Source organism: Pezoporus wallicus, unplaced genomic scaffold (genome assembly GCF_028554395.1).
Source record: "Pezoporus wallicus isolate ANWC-B61680 ecotype Strahan unplaced genomic scaffold, APGP_CSIRO_Pwel_v1 contig_2910, whole genome shotgun sequence".
In the NCBI taxonomy this organism is placed as follows: domain Eukaryota; kingdom Metazoa; phylum Chordata; class Aves; order Psittaciformes; family Psittacidae; genus Pezoporus; species Pezoporus wallicus.
In genome coordinates, this window is record NW_026642858.1 from 710,618 (window position 1) to 730,355 (window position 19,738).

Sequence of the window (19,738 nt, forward strand, 5' to 3'; positions counted from 1 at the left end):
ACTGCATACTGGAGTGGAGAGTATTTTGTGTGTTATTTGAAGTGGGGCTGTGTAATGCCGGTATGATCTGAATTAAATGCTTTTGCTAGGTAATACTTTTACAGAAAATTGGAATGAGCTGTTAAATAGGAGAAATGTGAAGGGATTCTACCACCCTGGACCTATTAATATTTTTAAAAGAAAATTCGTAATTAATTGATATACATACATTTCATACTATCTCTACGAAATTATCAGAGTATGCATATTATTTTTATACCTGTGTTTTAATAGGATATTTCACGTTTTAATTGAGATAGTTGTATGCTTTGTGTTTTACTAATTGGTTTCTGTGTGTAACAGGCCCCAGGCATGGAAGAGCTGATATGGGAACAGTACACTGTGACCTTACAAAAGGTGAGTGCCTGTTATATTTTTAGTTTTCAAATATTCAAGCCCTGTATATTTTATGATAGATGTTATTAGCATATCTTAGTCTGGAATAGGATTAATTTATTGTCCAGATCAGCTATGTTTTTCATTTTCAAGGTTAATTGCCAGTTAGTTACTCATGCAATAGTGTGACTCTTTAATGTTAAGAGTAAATTAAATTAACAGATTAAGTGCTAATATATTTGCTGATGTTTGGTCTTTGTCATGACAATGTAATGTACCACATGCCAGCTGTATAGCAGATGGTTCTATTAAGCAGTTGTAGTTAATGTCCAAACTTATAATAATAACTGAACATGTTTGCACTGCTTTTCTTTTTATATACTTTAATATCTACCAATGTAGAATCTAGCAGAAAACTACTGTCACCAAATTCTAAAGTGTGTGGGCTACAGATGTCACTTTTAGCAATTTTTCTGAGAAAAGAGGAACCATCTCATTATATAGAGCTCTTCTAAGTTATAGTAGACCACTTGTTTACAATGGCTAGGCTGCCACACAGTGGTACAGGATATACACTTTGGTGGTGGTGGTCTTCTCAACTGTTCTGATGATCTTGAGTTCAGTGAGTAACCTCTGCTGTGCTCCTTACATCTTTTCATATGTTCTGCAATGAACTCAACTTGGATGACCTAGGGTAAAATAGTGATCTTTCTTGTTTCATGTGCTGAATTGTTGAGAAAGAATTTTGTTTTCTAGGTTACAAGGGTAGACAAGAGAAACACTGTAGAACCAGACCTTAGTTCCTGTAATGTCCAAGTTTTCAGATCTTGAAAGCCTCAGAGACAGGCTTAAACTACTCAAGTGGCAAAGACTATTGGACTTGGTGCCCCAGCTATTACCACTGAATTTTACTGTTATTTTGAATCTGTATCGTTTTGGCTCAAAGCATCAAGCCACTTCCTGTAAAACAAAGGTGTGGGAAGTGAAGTGCTGTTTAGAACTCCTCAAAGGAATAACTAATTAATATTGACATTAGTGAAATGTGAGCTGGCATCTGATAAACTGTACGCTAAATGTGAGTTAAGAGAAAAGCAACACTTTATTTTGGTGTATTACTTTGGCACTATGTTAAAACATTTTGTTAAATGCAGCGTAATTTGTATGTCATAGTGATAGGAAGTGTATGTTAAATAGCTGATAAACATAAACGTTTGCGTTTAACAAAATGTATGGTTTTACACTCACCTTCTTGTCTGCAGTTCAGTTATGCTAGCAGTTGTGAGGTCTAGTGTTACAGATGTGGTTCCTTCACACCCTAATTGTTTTTCCCTGATTCTGTGAATGATTTTATGAACGCCATCTTAGGGCTTCTATGAATCTGGTATTTCTATGACTATAAGTTTGGCATAAATTATGTATTTAAAATAGTTGATTGTGAGAGAGGATAATTATAGAGAATTTACAAGTTCACTGATTGCTTTATGTAATAAGCCCTGATCTTGTTTAGTCTGGTCAAAGAATAAGTAATTATTACAAACTAGATACCAATATTGATAAAGATGAGATCCTGGAAAAGCTGTTACAATTTTCCAAGCATCACAAACAAAATAGATTTATCTGACAGTAAATTTGATATGAATAACTAGTGGGATGGTGGAACAAAATGCAGGCTAAGCTAGCGAGTCCTTTGCTTAATTACTAACACAAGGCTATAGACTGAGGGTTTGGAACATGGGAACATATTGTCTTGTTAAATGGATCTGTAAATTAATTCCTTTTTTAAACCTAGAGGTGCTGTGTATTTCTGCAACTCTCTGCACACAACTATCATATTTTAAATAATGTCAAGGTAGGGTGCCATTACAGGAACATTCATATTACTCTTATTTCTCCTTATCAAAATACATACGGCTGGGACTGATTTTTGTTGTGTTTGTTTTTGTTGTAAAGGATTCAAAACGAGGATTTGGGATTGCAGTTTCTGGTGGCAGAGATAACCCTCTTTTTGAAAATGGTGAAACATCAATAGTCATTTCGGATGTTCTCCCAGGTGGTCCAGCAGATGGGTTACTTCAGTAAGCAATTTCTTTGGTTTATAGCAGTGACCCCTCCACAACACCACTATCAGTCATCCTGTTCCATAATTACCTGGATTTGGGAATAAAGTAATGTCCACAAATTATGTAAGATACTAGGTAAATTGATGATAAAGTAATACCAAGCAATTCGGGCACATTGAGACAAAATACGTTCTGAAGAAAACTGAATGCAAAGCCATTCCTCCAGCAAACCAAGGAATATAGATCTAACCTTCAGAGTGGAGAGGGTTTAAAAGCCTGCAATCCTTTCTAAGGTTGAGTGAGCATACAGAGATGGGAGCTCTTGAGGTAGTGTTACAATATTTGATACCATCTTTGAACTGCGAAGAGAACTATTTTAGCTCTCACATAAAGCACAGATGAGACTGATACTGGAATAAAGCATGCTGTTCTGGCATACTCATGCAGTAAAAGGAGTTGGAAAGGTATGAAAAGATGCACAAAAATCATTCAGGAATTGGAGAAGGTGCCTTACAAAGAAAGGCTTAAAGAATGTAACCTTAATTAAAAAGACGATTGTGATGTGACGATTACAATGAAAAGAAGATAATGGGTACTAAATAGTTCTTTTATTTAGCATAAAACAGTACAGTAACCAGTAATTGGTTAAGCTAATGGTCTGACTGTAAGGTTAGTAACTGAGTAGTCACCAGATTAAATTTAATACAAGGAGTGGTAGATTTTTTTATTATCTTCTTTTTTTCATCTTCATCATTTCATGTGCTGAAATGCCTTTCTGGAAGAAAATGTTTTTTTCAATTAGTGATTCATTATGGGGCTGTCCCCTGGGGGTGACTGAGTTAAGTCTTAATGGTCTATTTGACATGCAGGAGGTCTGAATTGCCCAGTTAGTAATCTCTTTTGGCCTATGTTTTAGGGTGTGGAGGACTTTTTGTGGGTTATAGTGTTGTTCCTCCCCTCTCCTCCCTTCTCCAGTCACCTTTCTGTAGAGTAGATGTTACCTGAATACCAGTCTTTTAGAAAAGTGTACTGGAGCGATACTTGTGATTTGCCTGAACAATGCTATGGCTGCAACAGTTTGAAGCTTTCTTGAAATTCTTATGTTGATATGAAAAAAAAAACCAAACCCCTAGCACTAGGTGTGAAAGACAAGGAGTTTTGAAAGAACAAAAAAAAAAAAGTTTTAATGGTCATCACAATACTTCTAAAAAAGAATTTTCTTTGACATTCTGGCAAGGTACTTCAGATGGGCATAGTACATGTACAAAGATATACACTGCTTCCCAAAGTCTAGCTTCTAAACATACTGAAAGCTTCTTCTAGTATTCAAGTGCTTGTATAACAAACATAGTTTTAAAACAAAACTCCCTGTTAAAGTAAGCGGAATCTAAAGGTTCCCCTGGAAAAAAAACGGATTGTTCCAGTTTTCATGAAGACTCAAATACTTTTCCTTCTTTTTTTTTTTTTTCTTATTCTCTTGTTTTTTGCCTCGTTCATGTTCCAGAGAAAATGACCGGGTGGTCATAGTTAATGGGACCCCAATGGAAAACGTTCCACATTCTTTTGCAGTTCAGCAGCTTAGGAAGAGTGGAAAAGTTGCCACCATTGTAAGTAAATTACATATGTGTCCAATTTACATTGGTATGTACCTGTGTAAGGTTTTAGTTTTCCTCTATGAAGTGTACTGTAAGTGCATAAAGCAAAGCAAGCCTTTGCCCAATACACTGTAGGCAGTAAATAAACCAAAGCAAAGACATAGCGTCTACAAGTGAAACAAGTGGAAATTAAACATTATCACAAAGTTATTCTGTTGAAAAATGTATATCCTCAATCTTCAATTTTAGTGAGTAATGAGTGGTAGTTAGAAAAAACAAGTGTTATGTGAGGCAAGGGATGTCCTGCATAACAGACCTTGTCCAGCAATTTGCTGTCCAGATTGGCTTTCATCAGTTGAGAGGCAGCTACAGCTCCCTCTTATTGGGGCTTGTCACATTTTTTAGAAGTCATCTAGAAAAAGAAAATAAGTATTTATTACTGATACTTTTACAGAGGTAAAAGTATGTGTTTGCTGATCTGATTTTTTTTTTTTTAAATTCTTCTATTTTTTATCCACCCAGTTAGTAAGTATTTCTTATGCACATCTATATAATCTAATTTACTGGTTGTTCTGTAGGTAGAACATTGTTCTCACCCTCCCGTCTACCCCTGTTTGAAGTGTGAAGAATATTCATCTGTTGAATTTCACATTCTGACCATAAGAGGGTTTTTTTTGGTTGGTTGTTTTGTATTGCACTGAACAGGTTGTGAAAAGACCAAGGAAAGTGCAGGCTGCTGCACTGAAGAGATGCCCCTCTGTTGATTACGAGGACAGAGCTTTAGATGTAATGGATGACCATGCAGAATTTGATGGCAAAAGTGCTCGAAGTGGCTACAGTGACAGAAGTTGGCACAGTGGTAACGGAGGGCGCAGCCAAAGCTGGGGAAACAGCCTGGATCAGAGCTACCAAGATGAACAAGGCAGAGAGCATAACCGAAGCAGAGACCACGACAGGGAATGCAGCTACAGCCGTGATCGAAGTCGTGGTAGGAGCATTGACAGGAGCTTGGATCGAGACTATAGAAGAGATCGGAGCAGGGGAAGGAGCATTGACAGGGATGGTGGCTATGAACAGGACTACAGAGGAGACTACAGCCCACCCAGCTGTAGTCACGGATCTCAACCTGATCCTAGATACCGGAGGAAAATGAGGAGTCGAAGTCGGGACAGGCTTCGTTCCCGAAGTCCTTCTCCTGAAATACACCGTCACTATGAGTACCTAGGACCACAGGATCAGAATGGACCAATCAGCGTTCTCTTAACTAAAGGCCGACACAATGAAGGTACAGGAGGGGAAGAGGGGAACTGTGTTGTAATACAACATGTTACTTTTGTCAGGGAGGGAAGGGAGCTGAATATTCTCTGCTTTTGTGGAGTTTTCAAACTGATTGCTTAGGTTGTTCTTTTATTTTCTGTGGCTGGTTTGGGGTGCTTTTTCCCCCAGCACCTTTAACTTTACCTTTGAACAAAGAACTGTTCACCCACATCATTTCAGTCCTTTCAAGCCACTGTGCCCTTTCGTTTTGCATTATCTCTGCCCTTTCGTTTTGCGTTATCTCTGCCCTGTTCTTCTGGTTCTGGTGGGAAACATGGATCTGATCATGATTCAGATTACAGTTGGCACATGTATAAAAGGGTCAGCTACAATGGGTGAAGAGTAGGCTCTGCCTTCAATAGTGCACTTCTGTCCTTCAGTATAACTAAATTAGTTCCAAGGATTGTTGAGTTGTTTGGTTCTCATACTTCAGGATGTAGTTAAAGAATACTGAAATAGCAACAGCTGAAAAAGCCTTTCCTTGCTGAGTATTAGTGTGTATAAATGAATGCTGAAAGCCTAATTTTTCATTTGATGTGAAATACTCCTGTGCTATAAAGTGTATCTGAGATTAGGTTGTACGTCTTTTGGAGGTTTTCTTGGGTTTTGTTTCTGTTGGGGTTTTTTGGGGGTGGGGAGAGTTGGTTATTGGTTTTGGCTTTGTTGGGGGGTTTTTGGCAGGAGGGAGCGTCTTGATTTGTGGAAGTTTTGTGGATGATTTTCTTATTTTTCAAAGCTGTATGAGTTGTAAGAATGTTTTGCTCACATAATCTTTGCACGCAAGAGCTAACTTTTTTTTTTTCATGGACTCTGGCAAGGATCCGTTTCCCTCCTTCCTCTTCTTTTCCTGCATATAATGTTTCTACTTTCAAAGATAATGCAGATAGGTATACAAATAAGGAGAAACTTGAGGTGTCTTTGTGAAGTTTTATATGTAGGTATTAATTCCATAATAATTTCTGCCATTCATATGGATACCTTAAGATCATCTAGTTTCAACCCCTGTGCCGTGGGCAGGGACACCTTACGTTAAATCATATCACCCAAGGCCTCGTCCAGCCTGGTCTTGAACACTGCCAGGGATGGAGCATTCACAGCCTCCTTGGGCAACCCATTCCAGCGCCTCACCACCCTAACAGGAAAGAATTTCCTTCTTATATCCAATCTAAACTTCCCCTGTTTAAGTTTTAACCCATTACCCCTTGTCCTATCACTACAGTCTCTAATGAAGAGTCCCTCCCCAGCATCCCTATTCTATGATTCTCTGATACTCTGAAGAATCACTCAAGTGTGATTTTTATTTTTCATTTTATTTTAAGCAGATAAGTGTTTCTTTCCTTGTCTGTTGTTCTAGGATGTATGCGCTTTAAGACTGTTGCCTTTATTTTTAAATAGTAAATATACTGATCCAGGTAACTTGATCAAAGAGAATAAAGGGGGCATGGATTTCCCTTTGCTTGAAACAACTGAAAACACTTACTGGGCTACAGATAGGACAAGTCAGCATGCAACAAATAGCTGGTTTAAAATAACAACAAACCACTCTTCCGTTAGCACTTTTTGACCCTCTTCCCTCTCTATACCATGCAAAATATGATACAGAGACAGAATCTAGTCCAGCATGTTAATAAGCACCTCCAGAGCAAAGGCATTGTATTGCTGTTGAAAGTACAGACTAATCACCCGTGATTGGTTTCAGACTGCTGTTTGTTCTCACTATAGTGACAGCCCTGAGAAGGAAGAGTTAGCCTAGGGTTAAGTGGGTTTGCTAGGTTTGCATTTTTTTTATTTTCTCATGGTGTAGTGAGGTGTGCTGCATATACACGGTAGTCGTAAAAAAATGCGCCCTCAACTCATCTTCTAAAATACAGTGGATTATTTCCCTGATTCCAGAATACGGTCTCCGACTTGGAAGTCAGATCTTCATAAAAGAAATGACCTGTACTGGCTTAGCAACCAAAGATGGCAACCTTCATGAAGGGGATATCATTCTCAAGGTCTGTTCTGGTTTTTACTGCTAGCTGTTTAGCAGGCACTTGTTATAGTATGGTTACTTTGGAGTAAGTCATGTTATAGTTAAGTTCACTGCTAAACTTGAGCACAGTATGGACTTGTTTGTTTACTTGTTCATGTTATTGTTGCCTTTTTATGTGCAGATCAATGGTACAGTGACAGAGAACATGTCTTTAGCTGATGCCCGAAAATTGATTGAAAAGTCACGTGGAAAGCTCCAGCTGGTTGTCCTCAGGGACAGAAAGCAGACACTGCTCAACATTCCTTCACTGAACGACAGTGACTCAGAAATGGATGGTGAGGTCTGATGTGGATAAAAAGTTCTGAACTATGCAGAGTGGAACTAGGTTCTTAATAAATGTAACTAAACACAAAGAAACCTAAGTAATGGTCCATTAAGCATTAAGCTCACTTCCTTTAGGTGAAAGAAAAATTTTGTAGTAATCATGTGATTGTATTTTGGGCAGGGGCATATAGAAGCAGCGTTGTTGGCCTAGCAGAGTCAGTCTTCCGTCTCTGAATAACAAGTCAGTTGCTTTAATAAAAGAGTTCAGTTTTAAAAACAAATGGATTGACTGCTCTCTTCTTCTGGGGGCGTTAGCATTCATGACAGTGTTCAACAAGAGGGAAAAATTCCCAGAATAAGAGGAAATTAAGTCCCTCTGGACAACTGCTTTCTATTCCAGTATCTGTTCTGCACAAATGATCTCTCATGGTGTGTGAGCAATATTTCTCAATATAATCTTGCTTTGGAAAGGGCTCAGGATTTTGGGGAGAGCATGTTATGTTATTTATTGCAGGATATTTGCATCTCTGATGTCAGAATACTGGGTGCAACTTTTGAAAGTTTTACTGTGAAGACAGATACAGTTCAGGTCTAAGGACTGCTCTGTTTCTTTTGTTGCTGAAAAGCAATGATGGGACGACTCTTAACGTGAACATGATCTTCTGCTTGGGAACCTATATGTGACGCCAAATAAAAGGCTACTAACACTAGTTAATGAGTTTGTGGTGTGTTCAAGGTAGTTTTGTGATGTGTGTTTCCTAAAGCTTGTGTGAAACCTTCCTGAAATATTTTCAGGGTGATGGGCGAGTGGAAGCACTACGGCTTATCGCTTTCAGAATGCTAGTCAAATCCAGCTTGTAATGAGAGTAGGTTTAGAGGTTCAGTTTATCTTAAATGTGAAAGCTTTGTAAATAATGGGGGATCAGATGCGTGTGCAGATAATTTAAACAAATCCTGCATTTCTTCATTTGCTGTTCTCTTCACAGACATTTCTGAAGTAGAGTCTAACAGGTCATTCTCCCCTCAAGATGACGGATTACATCATTCTGATCTAGATTCACATTCATCCAATGAAAAGCTGAAAGAGAAAACAAAGTAAGAAGTGACTTCTATTTTTTTTGTAGTCCACTGTTCTAATGCTTGTCAAAGAAATTATTAAAATACATGGCATTCTTGCACAATTTTACTACACTTTTTTCTTTTTCTTTCTTTTAGTGCAAAAGATGATCCATCCAGTAGGATGTCCAGGATGGGAGCAATGCCTACACCATTCAAGTCAAGTAGTGACATTGCTACTCCTACTGTTACAGCTGTAGACATAAAAAAAGAAATGAAGTACCAAGATGACCCTGCTGGTCAGAATCTGAAGCTTTTGGTTGTTTTTTCCCCCTGGCCACAGAATGTCTACTCCCCCAGTCATGTTGACATATCTAGTATACTCTTCCTGTTAACCCTGTCCTTACACACAGAGACAAGGTCTGTCTTTGCTTAGTGGTGCAGGGAGAGAAGAAACACCTGAGATTGTTTGAAGGCAGTTGTTTATCAGAATTACCACCTCAAAAAGCAAGTAGTTCACTGGAGCATCTACTAGCCTATTGCTGTAAGCAAACAAATGAAGCTATACCTGAAGTCTTATCTGACTTACTTGAAAGAGTTGTGTATCCCTCCCTTGAACTTTGCTCTTTTTCAGGAATTAAAAAAGGGAAGTAAATCGGTTCTAGTCAGACATGCTGGAAGTTGAAATCTGGCCTGGAGGGGTTTGGTTGCTATCAGATAGTTAAAAATTGCTGCCACTTACAACTTCTTTTAATAGCTCAGTAATTTCTGTTGGCTTTTTTACATCCAGCATCTCAACCAAAAGTTACAAGAACGATTCTTAAACCCAGCCCTGAAGATGAAGCAATATATGGGTAAGGCAGCACTTGCTGTGTTCTTTTGCACTGTTTTTCCAGTGACATCTACCTGGTTGTTGGTTGCATGCATTTGGTTTTGAAGTTCTGTCTTTTTGCCTAATTGGAGTGATACTCCTTTTATAGCTTAATGCCAAGAAGAGATGACGTGGTTTCTCACCAACCAAATTTGAGTTAAACTGAGGTTTAGAAGTACCTGCCTGGAAGTATAGACTTGCCTTCTACCCAGAAGTTACAGAACTATGCTTCTGGGCTTGCATGGGAGCATACACAATGGTATATTTTTATTCTGTTCTTTTTGGCAGTACTTGGAGCACAGTATTTGGAGTACTGTGTCCATTTTGGGGCTCCCCAGGATGAGAAGTACATTGACACACTGGAGTGTATGGCATAGGAGAAAAGACTGAGAAAACTGGGTTTGTTAAGCCTGGAGAAGAGGACTGCAGGGGCATCTTATTGCTGTCTTCAGTGAACTAATACGTAGTGTGTAGAGAAAACGGAGCCATACTCTTCTCAATGGGGTAGAGTAGTAGGACAAAGAGCAAGGGATGCAAACTGAAGTATGGGAAATTTTGATACCAAGAAGGCAGCTTTTATTATGAGGTCGTTAACCACTGAACATCTTTCCCTTGTAGGTTGTGTTATATCCAGCGCCAGAAATACTCAAAAACATAACTGGCCAAGGCCCTGATCAACCGGTTTTGAGCAGAGGGCCGTTCTAACCTGTGCAATTCTATGGAAATGTATTTTACACCTCTTCTGTTATTTTATGTGTACACAAAAGACAAACCTTCCTTTCCCCACAGTACAAAGATACAAAGAGAATGTGGTCTATTTAATTTGTAAACTAGCTTCTTGCAAGACAAAGCCAAACATAAGTGTGTTTTTATACAAGGTGGAAGCTTCTATGCAGAAATCCTTTTCTTCAAATGCAAGCCTGTTGCAGTTCTGGTCTCTGCTTAGATGTGAACCAAATGCTGCTTCCAAAATTTACTCGTGTGGGTTTTTTTTTCTGATAGAACCTAGTACTGGTGATTCTTTAATAATTAGCTACTTAATGTTTCAAACTAGTAAATCAATTTCCATGTTTTCCTTTGAGAGTTTCTGAATAAAGAAGGGAGAGGAGCACTGAGATTAGAAAGAGAAACCTAGAGATAAGGTTTTGAGGATATTCTGTACCTTGGAGTATTTTCTTAAATGGATTCTCTTCTCAGATCTTCTCTGGGTTGGACCCTGCATATGTTGTCATTGATGTGCAAATTAATGAAGTGATTATTTTGATGAAGGGGAATTTATAATACAGGCTTAGGGTATTACTGAGAAAAGCTGACAGATAAGTACTGTCCTCTGTGTTGGAAGGTCACTCAGACATACAGCTTTTCTGATAGCAAAAAAGCGGAACCTAGTTCAGCAGCCACCTCCCACTGCAATGTGAAAGGACTGATTGTTAATACACTAATACAGTGTACTTGGAAATACTTATTACAAGAGAAATTGAAGACTTCCGTCTAACAGACATGTTCAACTGCAAATAAAATAGGTATACATTTAATTCATATGACAGTTCTTAAGCATACAGAGGAAAGAACAATGATTATTTACAACTTGAGTGTTTTCACAAAAAAAAAAACAGCCTCTGAGAGAGGATCTAATACATAGGGGACTATTCTGGGACTTCAAGAACAGGGAGTTGTTCTGCTCTGTCCAGTCTGTGTATAACAGTTACATCCTCTTCCTAGTTCAGTTTTCACTCTGAAAAATGCAAATCCTCTGCTTCCTTCATTCAGTGTTTACCTGGGTAAATATAGCCTAAAGAGTGAAAGAAAGGGACCAAGAATATTATTAATATGATTTTGTTGAATGGGTTGCAGTTATTTTTCTCAACAACCTGTTATTGTCATTTGCCTGACATCTGGCCTTACTTCCTTTTCCTGTCTGTAAATCTTGTAGTCCTAATACAAAAATGGTGAGATTCAAGAAAGGGGACAGTGTTGGTCTACGACTGGCTGGTGGAAATGATGTAGGGATATTTATTGCTGGAATTCAAGAAGGCACCTCAGCTGATCAGGAGGGACTGCAGGAAGGAGATCAGATTCTTAAGGTATGAGTGGAAGTATGTGTCCCTGGAATGCAAATCACCTTTGTGTGTTTTGTTTTCTTCTTAGTGGAAATATGGAAGAAATTATGATCTTAGGAAGTCATGTGATTGCTTTTGAAGTGTATATGTGTGATGGAGAAATGAGTTTTTGAGGGAGATTGTATGCCAAGCTTTAGTTTGTTTAAAAGATTCTGTGAAAGGGGTAGAGCAGGAAAAACACTAATCAAGAAAAACGTCCAAAGATAGGAGAATAAATTTTCTGTACAATGCTTCTTCCTAGTGTTGGATATGGGGAAAAAAAAAGGCCAGGATATTTTTCTTCTTTCATCCTCCTCCAGTTTCCTTGGGTAACAGTGATTTATTTTCCCAGTTTCTGAATTATATCATCTATGTCATTTTGTCCTCTTACATTCTTCTTTTTTGCTGAAAATTAAAATAGGAAACTAATGTAATTTTTTTTCTGCCTCTTTTCTCTTGTGATAGCCTTGATTTTTCAATGTCTTTTGAAGCCTGTTAAAGAAACAATCTAGCCGTATACATCCCAGACCTTGTTACTTCAGAAAAATTGCTGTTAATTGCTGCAATAAAATATTTCTTATGGCAATGGGCATCGATATTGCTTTAAAAAATAAAGCATAATAATGGAAAAGAGTATTTAAGATTTTTTTTTTTGACATGAAACAAAAATCTGTGGTTACTCCTTTTATTGTTGATCTTTCAGGTGTTGATGTTTAATTTGTTGGTTTTTGTACTTAGGTAAACACTCAAGACTTCAGAGGCATTGCTCGGGAAGATGCTGTTTTGTATCTCTTAGAAATTCCCAAAGGTGAAACAGTAACAATTTTGGCTCAAAGTAAATATGAAGGTAGGTGCTTTGAACAAAATGTGTGTATATCTGTGAAGCTGTTTTGTCAGTGAACCACAAATAATCTCTGTTGTGATTATTCCTGATAGCATTTTAGTCATCCTCCTTTTCAGTCCTTTAGAAGATAGCTGTATTCCATACCATGAGGGTCATACAGGTGTGCGTGCGTAATGTGTTTTTCAGAGCACTTCTCCATCTCTCATTATTAGCAGATAGCATCTATGCTTAATCCTGAAGCATGGCAATTTACTGCTTGTTCCTTCTGCTTTTCTGTCTGTACCAGCTGGCCTAAGATCTTATGATGTTAGCGTTCCTTTTCTGGCAGTCATAAAGGATTCAGTCAGACAGCAGCAAATGGACAGGTTTATGGATGAACAGTTAAGGAGCAAGCAAAGCCTCTTGCTTTCCTGTTGGAGACACAACCTGCTGTAATATTGAAGCTGCCTTTTGCTTTGGGAAGGTGCAAGTACCTTTAAGGACTGTATGTGTTCAAATATAGAACACTCTGGATAAAGTGTGTGTAAGGGCAATGGATGTGAAGGCTGGTTTTGGGGGGGTTTTTTGAGTGTGTGTGTGGGAAGACTTCAGAACTGTTCTATAGAATGACAGCTTTATACCTTTTCATATCTGAAAGAGTAAATAAATGGGAATTCCTGTTTTAGTCTACAGAGACATTATGGCTTGTGGCAGAGGAGATTCATTCTTCATCAGGACTCACTTTGAGTGTGAAAAAGAGTCACCACAGAGCTTAGCATTCACCAGAGGCGAGATCTTTAGAGTAGTTGATACACTGTATGATGGCAAACTGGGAAACTGGCTGGCTGTAAGAATTGGAAGTGATCTGGAAAAGGGCATTATTCCAAATAAGAGCAGGTAAGGTGGCATCCTGTCTTCCTACCCATTGTTAGAAGTAAGATTATTTTTCTTCCCGGCGTATATTTCTTCCTTACTGGGCCTGTAAAACTGTACATGATTATACAACTTCATGGCATTAGGTGAAGTGAGGATGAGAGGAGACGGCATTACCTACATCTAGTAGATCAGGTATTTGCAACACAGACCTAGAGCTCCTGTCTCAGCAATCAGTGAAGGACCAGCTGCTTCAGTTCATCTTCTAGAAAATGGGTGCAGGGTCCCTTTTTTGCCTTTCCCCCACTTTTCTTCTCCTCACACCACACCCTTCCCTCCTCCCCACCCCCGTTTTCCAAACAAATCTAATAACATGAAGCAAAAAAACCCTATACCTTAGGAAGCTCATGACTGTGTGTGCAGGCATACTCTGATTAATCTTTTTTTTTAAAGGAACTTCAGTGCTTGAATTTCTTTTGTATATCCTTATGAAAAATGTTTCAAAAATTTATTCCAAGGTTAACATTTCTTGGTAGCTGTAGTGAACTACTCAGTGAACCACAGCAATATTGTTTGCTTAAATAGCTTTCCTAGTAAAAATTCATGTGAGGGAAAAGCAAGTGTTCAAATGTGCACAGTGCATAAAAGTATTAATTCATCAACAAAAAAAATCACCGTATTTTTAGACTATAGCTTTTCCATTCCTGAGGATGGTTGTAACTTTAAGATGGAGGGGAAAAATGCTCACAATTGCATTGTACTGAAGTTCCTGAAATATGTTGCTTATGCAACTCCCCTGCCTCTTTCTCAGTCAGTACATTCTGTCCTCTGTTAATTGATGTCACAAAACTTGCCTTTGTATGCTGTAGTAACTTGACTTACAAGGCCTAATTGAGAATAAAAGAGTGACAGTAATTTCCTAGGCCTTCAGTTCTGACTTGCACTTTCACCACCACCTCTTTGCAGTTGCATTCTTTTATTTATGCTTGAGAGTTACCAGTTTAAGGGAACTCATTCCTGCTCAGCAGTCTTGTAGCTGTGGCAAGTCAGAGCATTTTTCTGACACTTTGTTCCAAGGCAAAGGAACCTGGACTTCTCCATTCTTTCCTCCACTCATGGCTATCTGGAAAATTACCTGTTGCAAATTCAAAGTATGTTGTTCTTCAGTGAAAGCACTTTTGCGCTTTTTGAGTAGTTCTGTAGAAATGAATGCTGTGCTTTCTCTGTCAGAGCTGAGCAGATGGCCAGTGTTCAAAATGCCCAAAAGGATGGCTCAAGCGATAGGGCAGACTTCTGGAGAACACGTGGTCAGCGATCTGGAGGGAAGAAGAATCTGAGGAAGAGTCGTGAAGATCTGACAGCTGTTGTATCTGTGAGCACAAAATTCCCAGCTTATGAGCGAGTTCAGTTGCGTGAGGGTAAGTGGCAGTGCTGTAAACCAGCTGCCTATTTATTGCTGGCTGGTTTCATGTACAAATATTTGGTTAGCTGAGTAAGTGATTTTGAACAACTTGGGTTCAGTGTTAAATCTGAGCAACTTGAAGTAAAAATTAGTAAAGAAAAAAAATGAGCAGGATTTTCTTGTTTCCTCAGCTTCCCTTTGGCTAGCTCTGAAAGTACAATCCATATGGCCACGATGTTTCACAATCTTTAGCTTGCTCATAAATAGCAGGGTAGTACACATTACCTTGAGGCCAAACAAAGGCCAGGTATTCTCAGGAGATTGTCCAAGTGTAATTGAGGTTAACGTGGTCCATTATCTGTAACTCTAAACTAGGTCTATTGCTAGTGATGTTGAGCAAGTCAAGATAATTTTCAGGATATTCACACAGGATAGTATTGTGAAACTAAGTAAATAATATAAAGTATCTTAAAGGTGCTCCCAGATGTCAAGATGCAGACTCAGCAGTAGAATGGCAGTCCCCCATTAACTTATGAAGACTGTCTCTGTGCTTGTTTTGACAAAAGCATAACAGAATTTTGCATTTCTTTGCTTCTTCAAGCTGCCCTACAGCTGATTTAGCATTTGTATCTTTATTCAAACAAAGCCTTCTGGTCACAGTTCATGCTATTTTGCTGGATGGAAACATTACTGAAAATCTGCGTGTTTTCAGAAGGCAGAATCCTCTCAATACAACTTCATTAGGAAGAATAAGGAAGCTGTTAAATTAAAACAATCTCTTTTTCTTAGCTGATAAAAATACTTTTCTGTATGAGTTACGCTGTTGCACAAACTTTTGAAAGCATTTTTTAAATGTATTTTTAAATAACTTCCACTTACTCATAACCTTGTGTAGTAATTGAGGGTTTCACCTCTGCCATTTAGCTTTTGGTATAAAACCAGGCTTATCTGACTTCGCTTTTCTGCAAATATTTTTCTTTCAGCTGGTTTTAAGAGACCTGTGGTAGTATTTGGCCCTATTGCAGATGTTGCTATGGAGAAGTTGTCGAATGATTTGCCTCACCTGTACCAGACAGCAAGTAAGTTGTCCTCCCAGCTTTCTTACCATCCTTAACTGAGAGAAGGGATAACTTAATAATCGCAGCTGCCTGGCCACTCTAGATAAGTTAAAATGTTCTTCTTTGCAGAGACAGAGCCCAGAGATGCAGGTTCAGAGAAGTCAACTGGGGTGGTGCGCTTGAACACTGTGATGCAAATCATTGAGCAGGTGGAGTATTTCCCTGTAAAAATTGCTTATGATCAAAGGCATGTCATTTGATTTGTTTGCTCTTAAAACTTGGAGAGTCCTCACATCTTCACTGCATCTGTTTTGGAGTTGTTCAGAAACAAGTTTTATACTTTTGTTAGCTATCCTCCAAATGGGAGGGTGAACTCACTATTAGAAATTAAATTCTCCTGTCTTAAGTTCATTCTAAATTCGAACAGTTGGGCACCTGTGTTTTACTGCATGCTTTCTGAATTTGACGTGGAGGCTTTACTGTCATGCAGTGCTCTTGCTCTGCTGTGAACAGACACTTAATGGTTTAGATTGCCTCAGAGTTACTGAACTACTATTAAACTGAACAGGAAGTGACTATGGTAAGTAAGTGGCATCCACCGAGACTCTTTTTATAATACTGTTTAAAGATCAGGTAAACAGATAGTAATCCAGAAGCCTAAAAGCTTGGGCAAAAAGAATGTACTACACAGCTTGCCCTGAGCCCAATAAAACCAATGCCAGAGGAGTTAGAATGTCACAGAGAAGTCTGTTCAGAGTTCAGGCCCCACTGAACACATATTTGAAATCCCAGTTCATCTTTGCACTAGAAATATCTGAGAAGGAAATATGAAATGTGGAAAAAAAAAGTGAGATTTGCTTCAGCTAGTAAGTATAGATAAAAGCTTACAGTTAGCAGACAGAATTATTGTAGTAGTGGAATGCGTGGTAGGGGGAGGTAGAGAGAAAAGCAAGGAACTTTCACTACCTATTAAAAAAAAAAGGTGGAATAAGTGCACTTAACACGAGAATTAGTTAATGTAAGAACACGGACATCAGGCAAAAGCTGTTCAGAAAAATGGAGCTGAAAGAAAAAGGCTGCTAGCTGTGGCTTATGAATGTTATATAACTGTGGGGGAAGATCCCACCAAGTTCTGTTCTTATTTGGACAAAAATATCTTGTTTTTCCTGAGATACTCTGTTCCAGCTACCTCCTGTTGTTCTCCGCAAGCAGCACACTGACAGGCCTTTCTTGTTAACAGGATAAACATGCTCTGTTGGATGTAACTCCTAAAGCAGTGGACCTGCTAAATTATACCCAGTGGTTTCCAATTGTAATCTTCTTTAACCCAGATAGTAAGCAAGGTGTGAAAACCATGAGACAAAGGCTGTGTCCCACATCTAACAAGAGCTCAAGAAAACTTTATGAGCAAGCAAACAAACTGAAGAAAACTTGTTCCCACCTCTTCACAGGTAAGGAAGAATGTGTGTCTAACTTGCTTACCCAGAGAGTAGTGGATGTGACTGTGTAAGTCTTGAGATACCCACTTACTACTCTGTATATTATGTAGGCTGGAACTAAAAGGATGTGAAGGTACAGTCATAAACAGTGCCTTGCTTGACTTTTTCCTAAATTCCTTATTCTGCCAGATTCTAATACAAAAGAAATTGTGAATCAGCATACTGTCGTCAAATGATAAGTGACTTAAATAAGCTTGGAAAATGGACAAACAATAGAAATACCATGCTTTTGTCAATGATCTAAATTAAATGTCTGTTCTCACTTAACATTCTCAAATAACTAGAACAAAAAGTCTTAAACAGCAAAGACTGGATAAAGGATCACATTGCATATGCTGTGTATATATACTTTTTCCTTCCAATTCTTGCAGCCACCATCAATCTGAATTCAGCCAATGATAGCTGGTATGGTAGTCTGAAAGATACAATTCAGCAACAACAAGGAGAAGCAGTATGGGTATCAGAAGGAAAGGTAAGCAGTCAGTCCGTACTGTACTAAGCTGTACAGATGTCTCAAGACATTATTTCCCAGTAAAATTTCTATAAAATTTTGTTTGCCGATGTCGGATAGGTTAGACATATAGTTTGTCTTTCTTGGTAATAAAAGATTACTTATTATTGTTCTTACTGTTAACCTTTGGAGCTTTCATCACTAGTGCTGTGGCTAGAGAAGAATAGTTAGGAAGGATAAACTTTTACAGAACTTTCCTTTCTGATTCTGCATTAGAGTTTCCTTCACTTTTGCAAAGTTGTGATTAAGGAGTTGTTTGGCATGATACTAAGACCTAACTAGGGTCTAATTCTTATCTTTTTAATCTTCTTAATTCTTACTGTTTTGTAGATGGACAGTATGGAAGATGATACAGATGATCGTATGTCTTACCTTACTGCAATGGGTGCTGATTATTTGAGTTGTGACAGTCGCCTGATCAGTGACCTGGAAGATACAGATGGAGAAGGAGGTGCATACACTGATAATGAGCTTGAGGAGCCTTCGGATGAACCAAGGATTTCATCTGTAAACCGGTTCTCTGAACCTGTACATCATGAGGAGGTGAGATGACTGGATTTTCAACAGGAATGTACTTTGGACTTTCTGAAAGCCCTGTATATATGGCTTAAAAGTGAGTTTTTTAAACTGCAGCTTTATCTTACCTCTGCTAGTGTTTACAGCTACATTGTGTAGAGTAAAATGGCAATAGCTCTGCTTTTCTGCCTAACTCCGTAGGTTTCCTGATGATGTCTCATCACCTTGAATTTTGCAACTATACCTGCAGTGATTTGGTCAGGTTGCTGACAGTCATTTGACTCCTGGTTACTGTTCCCAAAATAGTAAACTTGAGTGAGGGGTAAAAATGATTGAATTAGTGGGTACTGCAGTGATTTTTATCTCCTTTTTTTCTTTCACAGAGTTTAAAAAAAATTAATCCAGAACCAAGGGTGCAGTTGAGAAAAGCTGGTAGCAGGGAGATCCTTAGAGAACCAAGTCCACCTCCAGCATTCAAACCAGAACCACCTAAGGTAAAGTTGTAGAAACAAATCTCAATACAAAGCTGTTCTTCCCAGAGAACTCTCCAGGTGAGACATCAGGAAGCGCAACAGTAATGATTAGAGTCTAGAAAACATTGTAAGTGCAGAGTGTTGCAGGATAAGTCAGACAGAAAACTTAAAAGGATAACAGTTCTTTTCAAATATATGTGGTCTCTATATGCAATAAGAAAGTCTGTTAACAAATTCAAAGGCACCTTTTTAATTCAGCAAGACCACATGTAGGCTGATCATCAGGAAAAGCGTATCTGATGGCCATTATTGTGAAGCACAAAATCAGAATCTACCACCTCTGAAATCAGTTTCCACTGCTGGAAACTCATGGTAACTGTTTGTGCCAACCTTGCTCAGGAATAGTATGGGGGAAATTGACACCAAATTCTATTTCAGCAATTCCTGATTTACCCTGAACCCAAAGTTCTTTCTTCATGAGGATGGGTCTCTTTCATACTGCATGTATTCAAAATATATTGAAGTACACCTTGACAACAGAGACTAAGCAAAGTAGGACATGTGTGAGTTAAAAAAGATGGAACAGAAAACAGGTTTGGGTCCTGTGCACTTCTCCTCATAGTGATATTCTACATTAGGTAGTACTGACAGATCATTTGGGAGGGCAGTTTTCTCTGTGCTGGGCCCTAGCACATGTTGTAGTTGTGTTAATCCTTAACAAATGGGGCAAACATGTCTAAATGTGCTGGTCTTCTGTAGGTTGATGTGTAGTATATGAGTGTAAGCCCAAAATGTTGCAGCAGCTCAAATAACTTGCAAGTGTTTCTTTGGATGAAGACTGACACTATGAAATGCATAGACAAATTATTAATTTCAGATAAAAGCCTTCATTTGAAATGAGAGTTATGAAG

General features: G+C 38.5%; 1 protein-coding gene and 1 long non-coding RNA gene across 5 annotated transcripts in view; one reads left to right on the top strand and one right to left on the bottom strand.

Annotated features, from left to right (window-relative positions):
* TJP2 (tight junction protein 2) overlaps positions 1-19,738 on the top strand; it is a 63,449-nt gene that overhangs the window by 40,392 nt on the left and 3,319 nt on the right. For all 4 annotated transcript variants that reach the window (XM_057432919.1, XM_057432918.1, XM_057432916.1 and 1 more), the window contains 19 exons: positions 343-396; positions 2,326-2,450; positions 3,940-4,042; positions 4,736-5,315; positions 7,241-7,344; positions 7,504-7,657; positions 8,633-8,741; positions 8,862-9,001; positions 9,493-9,556; positions 11,507-11,657; positions 12,411-12,519; positions 13,182-13,392; positions 14,599-14,786; positions 15,754-15,849; positions 15,958-16,037; positions 17,069-17,279; positions 17,699-17,799; positions 18,169-18,381; positions 18,738-18,848. In XM_057432919.1, coding sequence (XP_057288902.1) covers positions 352-396; positions 2,326-2,450; positions 3,940-4,042; positions 4,736-5,315; positions 7,241-7,344; positions 7,504-7,657; positions 8,633-8,741; positions 8,862-9,001; positions 9,493-9,556; positions 11,507-11,657; positions 12,411-12,519; positions 13,182-13,392; positions 14,599-14,786; positions 15,754-15,849; positions 15,958-16,037; positions 17,069-17,279; positions 17,699-17,799; positions 18,169-18,381; positions 18,738-18,848 — 2,895 coding nt within the window. In that variant the 5' untranslated portion in view covers positions 343-351. The remainder of the gene's footprint in view (positions 1-342; positions 397-2,325; positions 2,451-3,939; positions 4,043-4,735; positions 5,316-7,240; positions 7,345-7,503; positions 7,658-8,632; positions 8,742-8,861; positions 9,002-9,492; positions 9,557-11,506; positions 11,658-12,410; positions 12,520-13,181; positions 13,393-14,598; positions 14,787-15,753; positions 15,850-15,957; positions 16,038-17,068; positions 17,280-17,698; positions 17,800-18,168; positions 18,382-18,737; positions 18,849-19,738) is intronic.
* Positions 11,886-14,625, bottom strand: LOC130611790 (uncharacterized). The gene is made up of 2 exons (XR_008975316.1): positions 14,504-14,625; positions 11,886-12,077 (listed from the first exon to the last, which is right to left on the bottom strand). It is a non-coding gene; the product is annotated as an uncharacterized LOC130611790 (long non-coding RNA).